The sequence below is a fragment of the Aquila chrysaetos genome, chromosome 1 (genome assembly GCF_900496995.4).
Source record: "Aquila chrysaetos chrysaetos chromosome 1, bAquChr1.4, whole genome shotgun sequence".
NCBI classification, from domain to species: Eukaryota; Metazoa; Chordata; class Aves; order Accipitriformes; family Accipitridae; genus Aquila; species Aquila chrysaetos.
The window spans coordinates 44477228-44496199 of record NC_044004.1 but is presented as its reverse complement, the minus strand read 5'-3'; the positions used below and the strand labels follow the sequence as shown (position 1 = coordinate 44496199).

Here is an 18972-nt window from a genome sequence, read left to right as displayed (position 1 = left end):
CGACCCGCCTCGCCGGGACGGCTTCCCGAGCGCCTCCGGCGTAGGTGGGAGAGGGGCGCGGCGGCGGGCAGGGCAGGGCAGGGCAGGGCTGGGCTGGACCGGCCGCCTCGCTCCGCGGCCCCGGCGGCGCGCCGGACGGGCTCCCCGCGGCCGGCACGCCGCCGCCGCCGCCGGGGACGCGGAAGTTGCAGAAGGCATTTCGGCGGGGCTCGGAGGTTTCGAGGCGGGACCGTGCCCCGCGGCACAAGCCGGGAGCGCGGAGGGGCCGGGCCGGGCCCGGCGCCGGAGGGTGGCGGCGGCTCCTGCCGGGGCCCTGCCCGCCCCCGCGGCGGGAGCGGGTGCCGCCTCCCGCGGGCTCCCTCTCGCCGTCCTCTCTCTCAACCTGTCGCCCCCGGCCGGGCACCCCCTCGGATGGGGCCGGCCGGGGCGGACCCGGGGCGGGCCCTGGTCGCCCGCCGCCCTATGAATATGTATGCGATAAGTGCACAGCCCGAAGGGGGGTGGGTGGGGGGCTAACTAGCTGCTGGGTTTTCAGCCCTGCGAGCCCACGCGTGCCTATCTTATAAGCCGGCTGGTTGGTGGTGCGGTTGGGTCTCCCGCGGCGTGTGCCGTGGGGCCGCTGCTGTGCCCCCTGCTCGCTCGGTGCCTGACCGAGCCCGTTCTGAAAGCTGCGTGGGAAGAGTTGAGTTATTCGCAGAGCGAGTGAGGGCTTTTCTAGAACGTTTATCTTAACTGATTTAGGACTTCAGCCTCCTTAATGCCAGGTACAATTCTTCATCCATTAAAGTTATCAGCAACCAGAACTGACCTCAGGAACCGGGTTCACTGATATTTCAGTAGACAAGTGTATCTCGATGATGCTTCCCCCCTCCCACGCCCCCCCCCAACGTGTTACCAACAACAGTGGTGGTCCATTCTCAACAGCTCTATTGTTAAATAAGTGCTCAAGTTTTCCAGCAGCCTCTTTTGCATTAATTAGTTATTTTATATTCTGAAAACTAGTTCAGCCAAAGGTTGTGTTCGCTATGTCTGTGTGGTTTTGTTTAATTTATTGAGGAGAATGTGGTGAACGTTTATGCCAAATATGCAGACACTATGTTTTTCTAATCACAAAAATATTTTGTTCCTAAGTGTGAATCGTTAGGTCTTACTTGCTTACAACTGAGGAATGCTCAAGCTCAAAAAGAGCAGAAACAACTGCAAACAAAATGTTACTTTTTCCCAATTAGCACTCACAAATATATATCTAAGTAACTGGCCATCATTAACTTGAACGCTTTTCTTCTGGTCTGTAATTCTTTAGGAACATTCATATGCATCCTTTCATATAATTAGAAATGTGTATTTACTCTGTTTGCTGCGGGATTTTTTTAGTACTTCTTGTTTCATAGTGGGAATAATTAAAAATTATAATTCATGATACTAAGTGTTTTAAGGTCATGCATGAGAGAAAGACAACAGTAAAAGACTGTGCGATATGATCAGTGTTGACAATTCTCCGCCATCGTTTTGTTTTGTTTGGAGAAAGAAACATTTGTTTGGAAAGTTGGGCCCGTTGAAATGTTTTATGGAAGTTCTTGCTGCTGCTGCTTCTTCCCAAGGCACTTAGATGCTACTGTGTCGAGAGACAAGTAGATGCATGAAGAGTTAGTTGTGTGTAGTTCCCGTTAGTCTTAAAAGCAATCACTTTGAGGTTTTCTATTCAGTAAATAGCCCACTCACTTTTTTTTTTTTTAGCGTATAGTAGTTCTTCAGAAATGAAAATGTATGTCACTGCTGCACACTGGGTTTGTACCATGTGTGATTTTTAACAAAAATTAGAAGTTCTATATATTAATGAAATTGATCCTCCAACACTATTTCCCAGTTAATTTTCCTGCTAAACCTTCCCTAAATGCTCTATTAATCTTAGCCAGTGAATTACTGATACCTGATCAAAGGTGATGGGCATAGAGGGTGCTCAGCCTCTTTTAACAGCATAACCCAAATGTGTGTTCTCCCTAGGTCAGGTCTTACCGTCCGGGGTGGATTTTGGACTCCCATGAGTAATTTTACCAATATCTGCCATTAGGATGGTTTCCACAGTGAGGCCCTAAAGAAGGACAAAACTAGGCTTCACACTCAGGGGTGTGAGTTGTTCACACTCAAATTTGTATGGTCTCTCTATGCGTGAGATAACAGGATAAAACGGGATAATCCTTGCTGAAGATTGTGTTCGGTGCAAGCAAACTTTGTATCTTAGATATAATTAACACCTGCTTTTACTGCATCTCGAGGGCCTACAGCTGAAGCTGTAAAAGTGCTCTTTTTTTTAACTCTTCAGGCTGGTAACAGTTAGGTCCCAGATATAAGTGAATTTCTGCAACTCAGCCAGATAGGGGAATGCCCAAAGTCAGTTAGGGTTTTACCTAGTGACACACTTCAAAAACTCTTGTGAGCTCCATGCAGATTTTACAGGTGTGCTAGAATAATTTGACCTACCACAATTTGTGAGCAAATAAAATGCTTTGAAACCAACCACAACTAAGATGCCCCAAATATGCTGATGCAAGGTGGATTCACCTGTATTTTAAAAGTTGTTTGCATTCTGTTTTTCTTCAGTGAGTAGTGTTTGCTGCTTAGTTTTTATTCCATAGACCACATGAAAAAACCCTTTGTGATCTTGTGACAGAAAGCACAGTACGCGAGGCCTCAGATCTATAGTTAGATATAGTTATAATTCTATATAGATAACTCTTTATAGATAAAGTCCTAACTCTGTTGAATCAATCTTCTTTTGGTAGGTCCCTTTTCCCCTGTTTTTCCCTTTTGTGGAAGAGCTGGAGAAATTTACCAGAAACAGAAAGCGACAGCCTCTGAGGTGTTATTTATAGGTATTCTGTGGGATTATTTATGGGTATTCTGTGTGTATTTTAACATTTTCATAAGGAAGGCATCAATTTAGTGAGTGTACCTAGAATCACCCTGTTCCTCTGACTTGAAGTTCCCAGAAGCAGTGTAGTGCAGGATGCTATAGAGGCTGAAAAGTACATTTTCTTACAGTGTTTCCAGCTTTGTGAAAAATCTACAGGTAACAGCAGTCTGACAGATGCATAGTAGGGTTAGGAAATGTTTCTGGAAATGACGTTCCCAATGGCATCTAAAACAGCAGCTGTTTTATGCAACAACCCCAAAGTTCAGTCTTGGCAGTGAAGCCAGCACCTTGAGAGCCCTGGAGTAAGGGCTCCAGGGAAGAGAAGAGCCTGGAGAAGTGTTGTGACGGTGTTGAGGAGATGAGTGTTGGTAAGGAAGCTATTGACATTGTGCAGAAGAACTTGATGAGCTGTGTGGTTTCCTGTGTGTTTGTCTGCAGACCTTTAACCTATGTACGAATTTTGGGTCGTGCTACTTCTCCTTATAACAAGTATCCTGGCATGCCGTAACAGCGGGATGTGATGTAACACAGTTTCTGTGCTTCTGATGTCTCAGATATTTCCTCGTGCTTCTCTGCAGGATATTGCCCGCAGTGTTTACCATTGTGAAGTTCAAGTGTAAGGTGTTCATCTTCAGGGTCTAATTTGCCAGAAGATGTGAAACTGGGAATACCATACTCATTGCAATGTCAGGCTTTAAAGAATCTAAGAACATAGATCATGATTTCTATAAATCAGGTATTACTCCAAAAAATAAAATGCCTAGTTAGATTTAAATGGACACTGTCAAGCTTTTCAGATGGTAGCATGCATCTACATTTATCTGTGGATTCCCAAAGATTTTTTTTTCCATTGTTGCCACAGCTTATAATGTATTAAGGATATCTCTTGAGAAACATACAGAGTGGGATGGGTAGGAAAAGCATTTCCCATTCTGTAATACTTGGTCATAGTCTGCACTTAGTTGATATTAAAGGTTTTTTTGAAGGCTTTTGTTTTGTTTCCTTAAAACAAACAAACAAAAAAGACACACACATACATGCTGGTGTGATCTTCCAATTCAACACTGTGAACTATAGAAGATTAGGCAACAAGTCTTAGTTTTGTTACATATCCACACCACTGAGAACTGTTCCAGCCTCTGGGCAGCTGGCTGTCCTCAGATAAATCTCTTCTAGCATTTCTTCTGTGAGGTATTTCACTTCCTAAAAAAAAATGCTGAAGGTTTGGGGAATAGGCTCTAAGTTGAATTCCGTCTTGCACTGGGGAAACTTTTCTCAAGGGAGACTTCTCCCAAGGAACACTTCATTGAAACTTATATTCTCATTGTAGTTACTTTGGGTGACTTTTTTTTTTTTTTTTTTTTACACAAAACACTTAATTGGGATTTTTTTTCTTTCAAATTATGCATGAGTTGTTTGCCTTGGAACAGAGGCTTTTTATTTTTTTCCCAGTAAAGCTATATACAAATGTAAAAAAAAAAAAAAAATAAAGACAAACAATTAGATTTACAGCTTCATCACTTGGGAGTTGGTTAGCTTGCTGTTGTTTGTCTAAGAACAAGTTCTGTATGTATGTGTGCCTGCTTGAGAATAAGAGAAAAGGAAGAAAGCCTCTCCTCATTGTGTCCATTTCTCACTCCTGTGAGAATCTAAGGAACACATTTGGTTTCTTTGCACCTTTATAAATAATAATAAAAAAAGTTTGGTTTGTCCGTAACGGGGACCTCACTCAGGTGTGAAACCTAGTTATGTATTTTATTTGTAAAGTATCTGAACATGAAAAGTTAATGGTAAACATTAAGTATAATTATTATATGGTGTCTTCTGTAACTGCAATCTAACTTTTGTTTATTGATGTTATAGCAGCAGCCTTCTATACTGCTAGGTTGGTTTTTTTTAGTTTGTGTCTTGTATTCTGGGACATGTATTTTCAGCTGTAAGCATGCTAATCGTGCAGTCTGGTAACAAGACAATTCTTCAAACCTCTGATTATACATTTTGAATCTGTTGCATGATTTAGATAATTGAGATCTTTCATCTTTATATTTCAGTCATGCAGTAAATTCTGAAAGGTATATTGTGCAGTTTGTACTAATGTAGAGGTTGTACTGCTAATATCACTTGCCAGATTGACAGAACTGTGACTATTCATGTAGTAAATGCATAGTGTAGGCAGCTGAAACAGAAACAAGCTTTTCTGAATAGTCAGTTCCAATGGCCTCCATCCTGCTGTGGATAAACTTATAGGGTAAATCAGACTACTGAAGAATTTAATTTTTCAGTCATATTTCTTTTTTCAGAATTCTCCACCATTACTTATCTGTGATGCCCTTTAATGTCGTATCTCAACAACTTTGAAAGAAATTTGTGTGAACATAAAGTTGTCTTTCTCCTTGGCTTCACTGAGATTAATTCAATAGCGAAAGTCTGGGAAAACAGTATTAAATGAATATGTTTGATGTTCTAACTTTGTGAATATCCTTCCATACCAAAGGCTCAGTTTCATGTCCAGACCACTTTCCATAGGGATCTGTTTCTGAATATATTTCCGGTGTGTCGAACAAGTGACCTGCAAGGAGCAGTATTACATCACTGCAAAACCAGCCTAATTGACAAATCTAATTGAGCTTGGAATCAGGTCCCCCAGGCAAGCTCAGAAACATTCACCACACCTGGATGTCTGCCTTATGTCATTCTTATTGCCCCTCTGGAAAACAACGTTGATAGGCTTATGACATAATTCCATTCACTCCTTTTTGGAGAGAAACGGTCACGTCTGTGGTGCATGGTATTGAGAGAAGGGCTGTAAAATGGAAGAGTCAACTTCTGGTTTTCATAGGCACAGTGGACCTTGTGGAGGAAAACAGACCTTTTTTTTTGTTGTTGGTTTTTTTTTTGTTTTTCCCTTCCTGGATGCATTACAGTACTCTAAATTTTATAACAGTGAATAAACTAAACAAGGGGAGAAATCTCCATTCTTTGTTTAGACAGTGTGTGTTTTATCCTTAAACTGAAATAGGTTTTCATGGTCTGGCTTTAGACTCATTAAAAATGTTATGGTTATACAACATTTTTTTTTTTATTTTTTTTTTTAATATATATGAAAGAAAGATGATTCTAAGAGTATTCCAGAGCAAAACTAAGCTTTGGGCTTTCAAAGCTTTCAGTAGCATGGACAGTCTTTCGTAGTGTTTTTCTGACTTTTCTCAGCCTCCTCAAGGTCTATCTCATCTACTTTGTTCCAGTTATTAGTGAATGCAGTTCATTGCTCCCATTCTTGACCACAAACAACCTCTCTCCACCTCCCTACTACATCCCTTCAGAGATACAGCAACTGAAAGTGTGCCTAGAGAAGTCTTTGGGTATTTTTAGTTCTCTCTTCTCAGGATATTTTTCTTGGCTAAGAGAGCTGATGGCTAATCTGTTAATGTGTTTTAATGCATGTTCATTCTTTGTGTCTGCTGCTCATCCTCTGCTTCTTTCCCTGTCACCTCTTTCATTGTTCCTATGACAAGTTTCCTTGCTTCTGGATTCCTTGTCCCCACTGAATGTATTTTCTACTTGCTTTTCAGCTTTTCCCTGTGCTGCCTGGCCAGTCACCTAGCCCTCTGTTTTTTTTCCCTTGACATATTCTTCTCTTGCTCACAACTAGCAGTTATTACTACCTCCAAATATAACTTCTAGCTCATCATCAGGCTTTTTGTAAGATTGTCCTCTACTGCTTTGATAATTCTGTAGCAAAGAAACCGGGCACCTATGCTCACAGCTGGAAATGAGGAGGAGGAGAAGGACGAGTGGGCTGTGCATGACCAGCATGTTCTCAGAGGCCTTGCACTGGAGTGCTGCCAGTGGGGCAGCCAGTGGGCTGCCAGTGATTTGTGAAACACTGCACGTCAAACCTTGAAATATCCAGCTATAAATACTTATACAGAACACATACATGAACCTTCTGTCTCTGTTGGACTCAAGTACCTGAACAGCAAGATCTGATGTGAAGACTGTCCTTGCTGAACAATAGAAGTAAGAGTACTAGAAGTACTTGAAGTGTAAAACTTGTATACATTGTAACACACCAGTAGAGGTTGAGCTGCGCAGTGGGAAGGTGGAGGCTGTGCCGTGGACATATGTAGAGTGTCTGTGTGTGACCCTGAACAGGTGTGTAACCCATGTGAGTGGTTGCTCTTGCAGACTACTTTGGAGGCATGCGGATGCTCTCAGATGACTTTTATTGGGATTTTTGCCTGAGTAATGATCTGCAAGTGCAAATCTTGAGTGACTATAAATCTGTGAGCATCAAATGTTTGAGAATATTTGAGCACAATCAGATAGCTCTTACAGAGCAATAATGTGCCAAAATGTAGGTTTGTGGGTTTTCCCTTTAATATTTAAAAACAGAGATTGTCAAGATCAAAACACCAAAAAATCAATTTTTTTTTCTAAAATAACTCCTGATTTTTTTCTTGAGGTGTGTGAAATATGATGCCTAATAGGATATGCAGTATGTATTTAACCAGCTTCTTTTCTATATATACTTTATTGAGATAGTCTATCAATAATTGGCTAGGAATTGATTTTGAAGGTTTTTTATTCATATTGATGGTTATAAATTACATTTGCAGAACAATATGCCTGGTCTGAGGTATTCTTTTAGTAATTTAAAACATATGAACATTCTTAGCAATGATTTCTCTTACATGAAACGCTTAAAATTATAATTTTGCTTAATTTTTGTGTAAATTACATGGGAGTTTTAATTTTAAAATGGTCATAAATCATGCTTTAAAAGTTGGTGCTGCCCAGCAAAATAAGTGACTGTCAGTTAATGGCATGCCTTATCAGGATTCAAACTTTCAGAGGTTTCTGGGTTGGTATTCTCGTATGTCACTGACAAAATATCAAATTTTTAATATTATATTAAGGAATAGTAAGTATTGGAACTCTATCTCATCAGGAAATAATCAACAAAATCAGGACACAAAAATGCAAATGAATGATCTTTATTTTAAAACTTTTTTTCAGTGCGTTTAAATCTGAATTTAGGAATTATTGGTCTTGCTGTCCTGATGATTTTCATCCCTTTTCCTACAAAAACTGAATGACAGAGATACAGTGCTGCATTTGTAAGGTGCCAGGACCTCTCCAGCCACATTGTGGTTCTTGGATATTGTAAACTGTATGGCGGAGTTTAAATACCAACTCTTGGAAAAAGTGAGGGGGCATGGACATCAGCTGAGGGATGTATTTAAAGAGCTGTGCAGATGGGTTACATTATTCTCACGCTGGTAGCAGCAGTTAAACATATTCCTAGTAATAACTCTAATTGTTATTAAACAAAAATGAATCCATTTTTTTGGTGTCTGACTTAATAGGAGCTGGTTAGGTACATTTTTGCAGTCGTAGGTACTGTATCACTAAAGACCTTCAACATTGTTCAACTTCCCCAATAAAGTAGAAAGGATAGGGCATAACAATTCTAGAAAGAGTGGCCAAGAGGCAGAGCTTCTCTATGTTTCCAGATGATGTACTCAGATAAGTAAAGAAAATAATTTCAGATGGTTGTTATATAATATCAAGATTTATTTAAACAGTTTACTTGCACAGCCAATTATATTTGCTTTCATGAAGAGTAGTTTTAGAACAACTCTGCGGGTGTGAGAACATGACGATGAACTGCCCAATTTCTCCATCTGGTAAAATGTCCTTATATTTATAACAAATTTGCATACATCTTCATTTTTACTTGTACTCGCTTTTTTCCCCTTATTCAACATTACTCTTACAGTTGTGCTCTTACTTCAGTTTTATTTGCAGGTGGGTTAAGCACCACTACTTGACAACTGTTTCCATACTTATAATTATCTGTTTCTTCCCTTATAAAGGTGTACATGCATATAGGCAAATTGATAAATTAGGTATTTTCTGTTCAGGCAACCCACTTAGCCCTTTTCTGACTAAGAACATGCAAAACTGCCAGCGTCATGATGAAGGCATGTTACCCATCTTCTTGTGATTCGTTTGTGACTTCATTTTAGTACCAGGATCTTTGATCTGTCCATCAGCCCATCCTTTTGTCATCATATAAACTGCTCGGTCTTTGACTATGCAGCTATTCAAGATGATTGATTGAGGACTAAATTCTGGAATCCTTATTCTGGTGTTACTGATGTGCTGCAATGGCATTATGTTCAGAAAACTAATATAGATTAATCTTTCATGCCTGGAAAAGAAATTGCTAAAAAACCCCCCACAAACCCACAACAAACCCTCAGACAAAAAAATAATAATCAAACCTATAAATAGCCAAGGAACCAGATTCATGTGGATAAGTGTTTTATTCCACAAAGGTTAGATTATTGGAAAAACCGTTTAATGAAAACAGAGTAAAAAGATGGTTAGAAAACAGAAAATGAAAGAGAAGGGACATGGTAAACATGTACAATTTAAGAAATTATACAAGATGATAAAAAAGAAGCTTTTTGTTTCTACTCCTCTTAGTCTGTTAAATCCTGAAGTGGCAAATTCAGAACTGAGACAAGAAGATATGTGGGGTTTTTATACACTTTTTTTAGATTGAAGTCTGCTGAAGGATCCCACTGGGGCAGTATTCGGTTATATGATATGACATTTACATAGATAACAGGGGTATTTGGAGCTCTGATAATTAATAATGATAACATTTTCAAGTGGATATTATACCTCAGGCTTCAGAGTTCAAGCCAGTCTTTAGTAGCTGGAAACCAGGATGAACCCTAATGTGTGGCAAGATTATCCTCGTCTACCTACTGTAGATTCTTGTTTCTTTCTGTGAAGCAGCTGGTGGTGACTGCTGTCAGAGACAGGACCTTGGATATGATCCAGTGTTGCAGTTCCTTTGTTCCTCAGCCCTCCCTAAATGCTATTTCAAAAACTCATGTCTTGTAGCATGCCTGAAAGATAAATGCAATTTGGCTGTTTTGGGAAGTGAATGAATTTCAAAGCTCAGTATGATTGTAAATGCGTTGACCAACTGTATTAGATGAAAATGAATGCAGGCAAGCACACAAGAAGAAAAGTACTTTTACCTGATGTGTATAGATTCTCATGATGAGTCCAGTGGAGCACTTGTATACATGCTTATCTTTAAACACATGTATGCAAATGCTCACCTGATTACCTAAGGAAGTATTATTGAAGCATAGATGTCTGTAGAAGTATCTATACAGGATCTTTAAAGTTGTGTGTACAGATCGTGTGGGTGTCTGTCTTCTTTTTTTTTTTTCCTACACTGGGAAACGCCACGTTAATCTGTGTGTTAAACCTGATCTAGAGGCTATTGAACTCAGTGGGAATGTTTCCAGTTTCTTTAGAGATAATATTTATAGGTGAATAAGTAATAAAGTGCAGAGTTGACTAATTTACTCCCGTGTACTTGGGCTATGGCTTGCTTGTATTCATGTGCTCACATGTTTTGCAGGCACATTAATGAAGGCAGTTGGATTTTTGCCCCAGTTTCTGTAGTTGTCATCACTAACACAAGAGTATCATGAAATCTTACATTCGGTGACCTTGTGATTGCAGGTTCTTTCTTGCTGGACTGGGGTGTGAAAAAAAATCCAGCAGCTTGCAAGAGCATCTGATGGTTTTTGTTGTTCCCCTCCCCCCCCCCCCCCCCCCCCCCTCGTAAGAAGCCTCAGGATAAGACTGGATTTAGATTACTGCAATAATTTCTCAGCCTTTAGAGATAGGTTTCTTCTTGTCATAGCTGAATACTTTATTAATTGTTCAATCTGATGAATGGCTAAAGATGCTGACGAACATGATGGTTGCAGTTGCATATACAGTTCCTTATCTGTGTAATTTCAAGAAATGTAAAGTCAAAGGTAATAAGCCATTTGTTACAAAATACAGCAGTGAAACTGGTGTCAATGTTGTTTGTAGTAATATCAGGAAAATCATGTACCATCAGCTAAAGTTTGACAAGCACTGAAAGTCTCTTCAGTAATTTACAATATCCAAAAATTAAAACATTTCCTATCCCAGAGGCTGCTAGAAGCTAAAGAGATCTTGGAAAACTAGGAGGAACAGGTGTACTGATATCCCCATTTATTTAATAAGTTGAAGAATTAGTTAAATGGTAAAACAAAAACAGAGCCAAAAGTGTATTATTTTTTTTTTCCAGAGCTATGTATAATTTGGATGGATTGCAAAAACCCTAGATTGCAGTATAGACCCAAGTATCCTTATGACATAGTATAATTCAGTGCAAATCTTGCGTTTAACCACATAGTTTGTTACTTTCGTGTTTCACAAACTTTTGTTTTCTTTCTGATGTTGCTGCTTCAGTGTGTTGAACTTTAATCATAGCCTGAGTGAGAACTGCAAATGATAAATGGGTCTAGATTTGACTGAGGATTCTTGTTTGAAGAAAGTCCTTTACTTGGCTTTAGTTACAGAGTTTTCTGGAGTTATTTGGCAGGGGAAGGAAGGAGTAAAATCTTTGCCCATCATGAAAAGATTCTCCTTTTACAGTTTGTAGATCCTTTCATCCCTGAATTGAAGGAGCAGTGGAGAGTTGGGAGTGTAGGAAAGGGGTTTCCTTTTTTTTTTTTTTCAGTCCTTTATCTGCATTCTTGAAGATGAAACCCTTTCACACATGAAATACAGGTGAAAATACAGAAACTCAGTTCAGGTCTTTTGGGTGTTTTCATTCATAGTAACTTTACATTGGAAGAAGCTGAATTAAGTATAAATTGTAGCACTGATGGATCACAGTCTGTGTCTACAGAAGTGAAACTTGGGTAAAGAGAATTTAAAACATAGTCTCCCTTTTGCATTATGAAAGAGTCAAATACAGAGATGCCTCCTTGATCAGTAACTGTGTTTATGGAGATATGCAGATCTTAAGGGGGCTAAAACTAAAATGTTAGAGAGAAATGTAAGCTATTATATGGTGATTTAATTCAACAATGTGTAGAGCCAGCTAAAGTCATGACAATTTTTTCAACTTGGCCAAAATTAATTTTTCTTGGTATTTTTTAGATTTTTAAAAAAGCATCTGTTAGATTTATTTGGAGTATGGTACAGCATTGCATCACATATAATGTATTTTTGCTGATTCATTGATCTAGTCATTCTAGGGCCAAGGTTGTATGGGAAGTCAAAGGTTTCCTGAATTATACAGAAAGACTAGATTATAAACATAAACCTTTTGTTTGCCTTTCATAATAATGAACAAGCTCAGACTAAAGAGCAGCCCTAAGGAAAAAATCAACAAAAAATAACATAAATAGTAATAGTCAGTTCTAACTACATAATTCTATAGAAGAAGAAAAATTATTTGACCCTTGGTTTCTGCTCACATACTCTGGCTTGGCTTCATTGACCTAAAACGTCTTAGATCTTATCAGTGGAGAAACTCTCCTCTCCTCTCCTCTGCTTCCAACAAGCAGATGTCATAGCATGGAGATCAGCAAAGATCTAGATAAGATTTTGAATCCACTTGCATGTGCTAAAGAAACAATTTAACATCCCCATTTTTACATGCTAATCAATTCTGATTCCTTTTAGTTCTTTATGACTGTTCTGGCATCAAGATAAACCCTTTCTACAGCTGGCTGTCCACTGGAAAGGAGCACCCACAAGACTTGCCCCTGCACTGACAGAGCTGCAGGGACTCCTAGCTTCCCAGGGCACTGCCAAACACACGCTGCACCTCTCCTTCCTCTCCTCTTCATAATCAGTTTTGGATTTAGTTTTCCCTCCTGTTTTGGTGTCTGAAGAGTCACAGGTATCTGTGTTTAGCGTTGGATAGGTGCTTAGAGAAGTGATAGGGAATAAACCAACATCAGAAAGTGCTGCATGGGTTATCTGCTGGGGAAGCCAGGTAACCAGGTAAAAACTGAGATGCAAATGAGAGGTGAATTGTCCTGTGCTGAGACCTCTGCAGCTGTAGATAGGCGATTTCCAGCAGAAACTTCTGTAAGTGCATTTTGACTGCAGATCAAACTGCTCTCTGTATTCAGCTGCTGCTAAGGTAGTAACTTTTAATTAAAACAATGATACACACATTAACATTCCTAGTGGTATTTTGTTCCAACATGTCATTCAGTTAAATATGGATGAATTGCTTTCGCACAGATCTTTTGGTTTTGCTTTCGCACGCTGCTGTGGATGGATTGTTCAGTGGCTCTTCAACCTAGTAAAAGGCCATGGCTTTTAAAGATTGTGTGTCTGAAAGCTTGTTAGACTTTTTCTTTCTGTAAGATTGGTCTAAGAAAAGATAGTTACTTTCCTTGCAAACTTTGCATTTCATCTCTTTGGACCATCATAGCTACAGTAACACTGCATTGTATCCTGCCACGGGATAGAGCAGATCCTGGAGGTGGGATGTGGAAGAGCCTGCACTGATGATGTGTTGCGGGCCCTGGATTGTGTTAGGTGGACTCTGCAATAGGGAGCCATGCCCAGGGCAGGGACCCACAGCAGCCAATGAAGGTATTCTTTTTTTCACTTTATGACAAAGTAGTGTGTTCATTTTTTATCTGATTTGTGTGTCCTGGCATGTGTATACAGGAATATTAAGCAATATAAGGAATATTATGTTTGTGTGCTGTAACTTATGAGGCTGAATTCTTCACCCAGACTGCAGTTCCTCTCTGGATCTCTTGTTACTTCTAATGAGATGAATGGCATGGTGACATTCACCTTGATGAGGTCAGAATATGAACCTGACAAAAAATTACATTTAGGGCCACTTTACTGAGACTTACTGGAGGTATGTTTTTTCAACAGTCCATTACAATGGAGGCAAGAGGTAACCAGATAATTGGGGTATAATTTGCTTTTTGGTGTTTTGTGATGTTTTAAAATATATATATGTAGACATTGCAATGAAAGAATCTTTCTGAAGTGGCATTACACTAGACTAATTTCCAAGCGTAAATAGCTGGTTTAAAAAAAAAAAACAAACAATTAGCTGCTGTTCATGCACAGTACAGAAGCAGATAATCCATACAATTTAACTGGGCCCTTTGAATTGGATGCAAAGCAAAACTTTTTTAAAAAGCTTTTGTTGTTGTTCCCCCTCTACAGTGGGAAATTATATAGAGAGAAGATGTTGTAGCAAGGGCAAGCATAGAGGAACTGTTCTGCGCTGTGAGCCAAAGGACATCATTAGGAACACTCCTATTATCTGGAAGCTTGACTTCCTGTCTCAGTTTCCTCGTGGGTCTCAATGAATGGCAGAAGAAATGGAACACTTTCCTGCTTGGCCAAAAACGCCACTAAATGACTCCTTTGGCTGCATGCCACGCCATGCTCGGGAATAAATCCTGCAGCTCCCCCCGGAGTCTGGAGGGTACTTGCTGCAGTTCCTTGGGGCCAGTGGAGTGAATTTTAGAAAGCCTGTTGTAGCAAGACAGACCCAACCTTCCCATGAATGCCGTAATGCTTTAGGTGTCCTTTTGTACATTTTGAGAATTTTTTTTGTGATAGAGTGGTAGACGCATTGACATTTGTTAATGTAAACTTCCATGAGAATTAAGGGATGTTAAAGAACTGAAGTATGTTAGGACTTTCATATTGGGTAAATGACAGTATAGCATGCCTTACAAAAAGTACTAAAGATGTTTAAAATAAAAATACTTTTAGATATGCATTCAATAACTAATTTTCTGGTTCCCCCCCCCCCCCCCCCCGAAGCTTTACCACGTGAATTAGTATACGTACTGAAGTTCTAAATATAGTTTTATTGTAGAGTATAAAAATAGGGTAATAAAGATTTTAGTATGCCTCTTAAGAAAGAATGAAACATAAGTTGTAGACATCTTATTAATTGCTGTTTCAGTAAATGGTGCATCTGTCATCTTCTATGTAGAGAAGAGGATATTTTTAATCATTTTTGTCTTTTTTATTTGTTGTCTTTGGTACGTTTTCTCTGACATGCATATTAATACTCAAAACATTCAGAATCCTATCTTAGCTCTGATTTAAATTAAAGCCACAGCACCAAACTTTTGGTTCAATTGTTACTGTCAGTTCCTATACTTTCTATTTTAACTACATTTGGCATGTAAGAAACTCACAGCTGACTCAAAGGAAACTTGGCGAAATGTACACCATTTCCCAATAGCCTTTCTCTATAATAGAAGAGATACTGGGACAGTGTTTAATAATTTTTGGCTTGTTTTACCATATGCATCCAGGAGGAAAAATGTTCTTGATTCACTGGAGACGGGAAACGCTCACCATAGTTAGCATTCTGTATGTGTCATCTTTCAAAGGACTCATTCTCAAGCAGCTTTTCCAGCTGGAAATTTTGGGCATACGTGGAAAAGAGTACAGAAAAGACTTAACAGCTTGTGGTTGTTTTTTTTTCCTGCTAGTTTTTCTCATAGTTTTACTGTTTATACCTTGTTCAGACTTTCTGGAATTTTAACGTAAACTTAATTTGTGTGACTTTCATGGAGCACCATCAGAGGGGGTGATGTGAAACAGCATTTCTCCCACTGGAAGGGTTGTCAGCTTTTTAGCCTGTGTGGATGCAATCGTGCCATGCAGGCCTGATATTGAGGTCACTGCTGCTTTCAGGCAAACAGAACTGCTGGGTTATGCCCATCTTGTCAACTGGTCCTTTGGTCTGTCTTCAGTCTCCTTTGTGAAGGCAGCTAAGTGCTTTCTGAGAGGAGCTCCCCATGACTGCTAAGCAGTGCTCCCCATGTTGATGCCTGTGCGTTTTGGGACTTGGCATTAGGGAAGCAGAGTGGATGCTATTTTCTGAGAGTTGGCTACAGGAGGAAGGTGGAGACTGCCATTTTTTATGGCAGTTTTTTGATATTAAGGTCCTGATTTTGAAAGCTGAGAGTTGGGACATCTCATTTGTTCCCATCCCAGCAATGCCACTTTGCCCTTTGTGTTGCCGCTAAGGGTCGGTTCTCTCCCAGCCGTCCTTTTCCATATTTCCTCCTGATTCAAAGGAAGAGGGAGAAGACACTCCTGTGCCTACCTGCTGTGCCCAGGGGACACTGGTGAGATGCCAATGACTGTTCCTCATCCTTTGTGCACATGACACAAAATCTAAGATTTTTAACTAGCATACTGGAGAAATGTTGGTGTGTGCTGTTAATGTGGCTGTATTGTCAGTGTCCACAGTTAAGAATCTCTGGTTATTTTAAAAATGTGTCATATAGTTCCACATAATAATTGAAAAAAAATGAACTTCCTTTAGAAGACTTTTTTTGAGCTCCAAGGAGAGGGAACCCTAAATGGTGCACAGGACAGTGTGAATATATGTTTGCATATAACACAACTGTACGTGTATGGTTTTAAAAGTGTGTGTGAGAATGAGGTACATGGCAACTGAATTTTAAGGATACTTGTATCATTGGACAGTAAATTTGATCAGTAATTAAACATAACAGATTCACATATACAAGTTCAACTTTCATATATCTTATAATCAATCACAACAAAATAATATTAAAAGCTAGTATATGATTTAGTTAAAACTGCTGCTCAGATAATAAAATTATGCTTTTGGTAATAGACACGGAAATATATTTATGCTAAATATGAAACAACTGATTGGATACCGCACAAAACATTGCCTTGAAGTATATACAGTACACGTGGACGAAGTTAAAGTACCTATGTTATTCATGCTTTGCTTCTTATGGAAGCAAAACTAGCTGTTACAGGAAGAATCAAAATCAGCTTCATTATAAGGCCAGGCAATTTCTGTTGTCTTCAGTTGAAATCTGCCCCTGGTTTTACCCAAAGGGCTAGGTTTGTTTAACAAACGTAGTAGATTAGATTGTCAGTGGTTCTAATAATTTGTTGTGTAGTCAATTTTTTTCTTAAATGGTAACTGATAGAGAATTGTAAGTTTGATAATGTTTTCTTGTAGGAAGGACTATTTTGCTTCCATGTTGTAGGGTTCCCTGCCACCCCCCCCCACCCCCCCCCCGACTGTAGTTTTATTTACATGTAAGAGAGGCTAGTCTCACCACTTGTGATCTAAATGAATTCCTGTAGTTAAATGTAAATGTTCTTTCTGTAAGAAAAATACAGGCTAACAAATTCTGCTATTGCATGAACAAGCAGGGCAAAATTGTCTCAACTATTTACGTTATTTTCATCCTGACTTTTGAATCAAGGATTTGCGTCCATTATTAGATGTTTAGATTTCAGCCAGGTAAGCAATCTCTGGCCTGTTATGTTTTACCAGTATTGCACATCATCATATTATTTAGCTGTTTAATGTCTGTATTCAATATGTCATATTTATCTTATGATACTATATCACATCTATAGTTTACCTTAAAGGCTTTTGCTTTCCTGAGTTTGTAGATTTTTTGGGAGAAGTTGCTAATTCTCGGTGAAATAAAGCCTGCACAGAGTATCTTCATGTCAGTTTTCTTACATTCATGTAGGAAGAAGTAGGTATTTAGTAGACACACAGTCCTGCAAGTTTGTGAGACGGAGTAGTGCATCTGTATGTAGACTGGTCTATGGATTGATTGGTTTTGATTTTTTGGAATATAGCTAGTAATAAAATGTGATATTTATTGATGCATCCAGTAACATGTCTGTGAGGAAGCTTGTCAGTGCATCACAAGCTTGTAGAAGTGTAATTGAGATAAAAATATTCCTAAGGAGGACTGCCTGAGGGAGACTGTTGAAGTTTGCCCTGACTGGAGCTGTCAAGTTTCTGTTCAACAGAGAAGTTAACAGAGTAGTAAGAAACTGGGTATTTCTAAAATTATTATTCTAGTTGTTGCTTATATAAATGACATTGCATTTTAATTCTTATGTGTATGGGTAGCTGTGGCAGTTTGAAATTTTTGTTAGATCATCAGCTTAGACTTAGGATACTTATTGTACTAAAACATTTGCAAGTTTTGGTTATAAAATGTCTGATTCATTTATGCTATTGTAAGGAACATACATGGTTACAAAGTGAGACTTCACTCTTTTTTAGTGAGATCCATTAAGGTCAATTAAAACTGAGGGTGTTGGGACATTTAGCTGTAGAGTATGTTAACACAGAGACAGTTTGATAAACTGTAACCTGAATAAGTGCATGAACTTGAGTTTTAATTATGAAGATTTCATGGAATTTGGTAATATAAATGAAAAATGGGAAATTGCTGTTATTTGTTCTAGATAAAATCTTGCAGAAGCATTTGCCAGCCACTTCACTGATTTACAAAACAGGCTAATATTAAAATAAGAGTCATAAAATCTGCCTGGTGGACACTTTCATGTTTGAAGATGACTTGCTTTAAAAGCTTACTGTTCTATGTAGCATGCATATTTTTCCTGGAAACAAAGTATGTCTTTATTTTGATCCAGTTACTGTACTTGTGGAAATATGTTTGTGGTATAGGAGCTCATTTTCTAACAAAACAAGCCATACTGAAGTGAACTGCAAGTATGTAGTGAAAATGTTGATAAAAGTTACAAGAACATTACATAAGTTGCTTGGTCTCCTAAATATATTGCTTCATGCCTATTTCTCACAGAGAGAAAATAAACTCTCTGTACTCAGTAGCTGTACCAGTTAACATTTCTTCTGTTGCTTAAGGGCTGAGTCTTGTCCTCAGTCAAGTCAGTGGGAATTAACTTAACATCCACTGGCAAATCTGTCTTGGAACGCTGCTACATTAATAGTTTGGATGAGATCGAGTTGACTGCAAGGGAAAAATGAGCTGTCAGCCATATCTCATCCAAACATAAAACATGTTCATCTAGTAATAAAAAAAATGGTTAGTATTGAGCTAATGCATTGATGGACTATTTTGTGGGAGAATGAAAGCAAATTCTCCACTGAAGTGCAATATACAGCTGCCTTCAAAACCACATTTTTATTTATCAGTAGGAATGTGTCTGTGCCAAATTGTCTGCCCAAAATTGTAATCACCAGTTCAGATTTTGCAGACACTTGATGTGTGTTTATTTTTGTTTTGATTTTTTCAAAGGACACTGCTTACATTATGCACACGTTATAAAGGACAGCCTCTAACTATATATGCAGTATTGCCCTCACTATATACATTTCTTGCTTCTACTTTAAAGTGGCA

The 18972-nt window shown here is 38.9% G+C and overlaps 1 protein-coding gene across 4 annotated transcripts in view; it reads left to right on the top strand.

Annotated features, from left to right (window-relative positions):
• The window catches only part of TLL1 (tolloid like 1), a 162731-nt gene that overhangs the window by 23398 nt on the left and 120361 nt on the right, over positions 1-18972 (top strand). The window contains exon 1 of one of the 4 annotated variants that reach the window (XM_030015068.2): positions 603-764. The exons of the other annotated variants lie outside the window; for them this stretch is intronic. Coding sequence (XP_029870928.1) covers positions 758-764 — 7 coding nt within the window. The 5' untranslated portion in view covers positions 603-757. Of the gene's footprint in view, positions 1-602; positions 765-18972 lie in introns of those variants that run through there. 4 annotated transcript variants of the gene reach the window in all.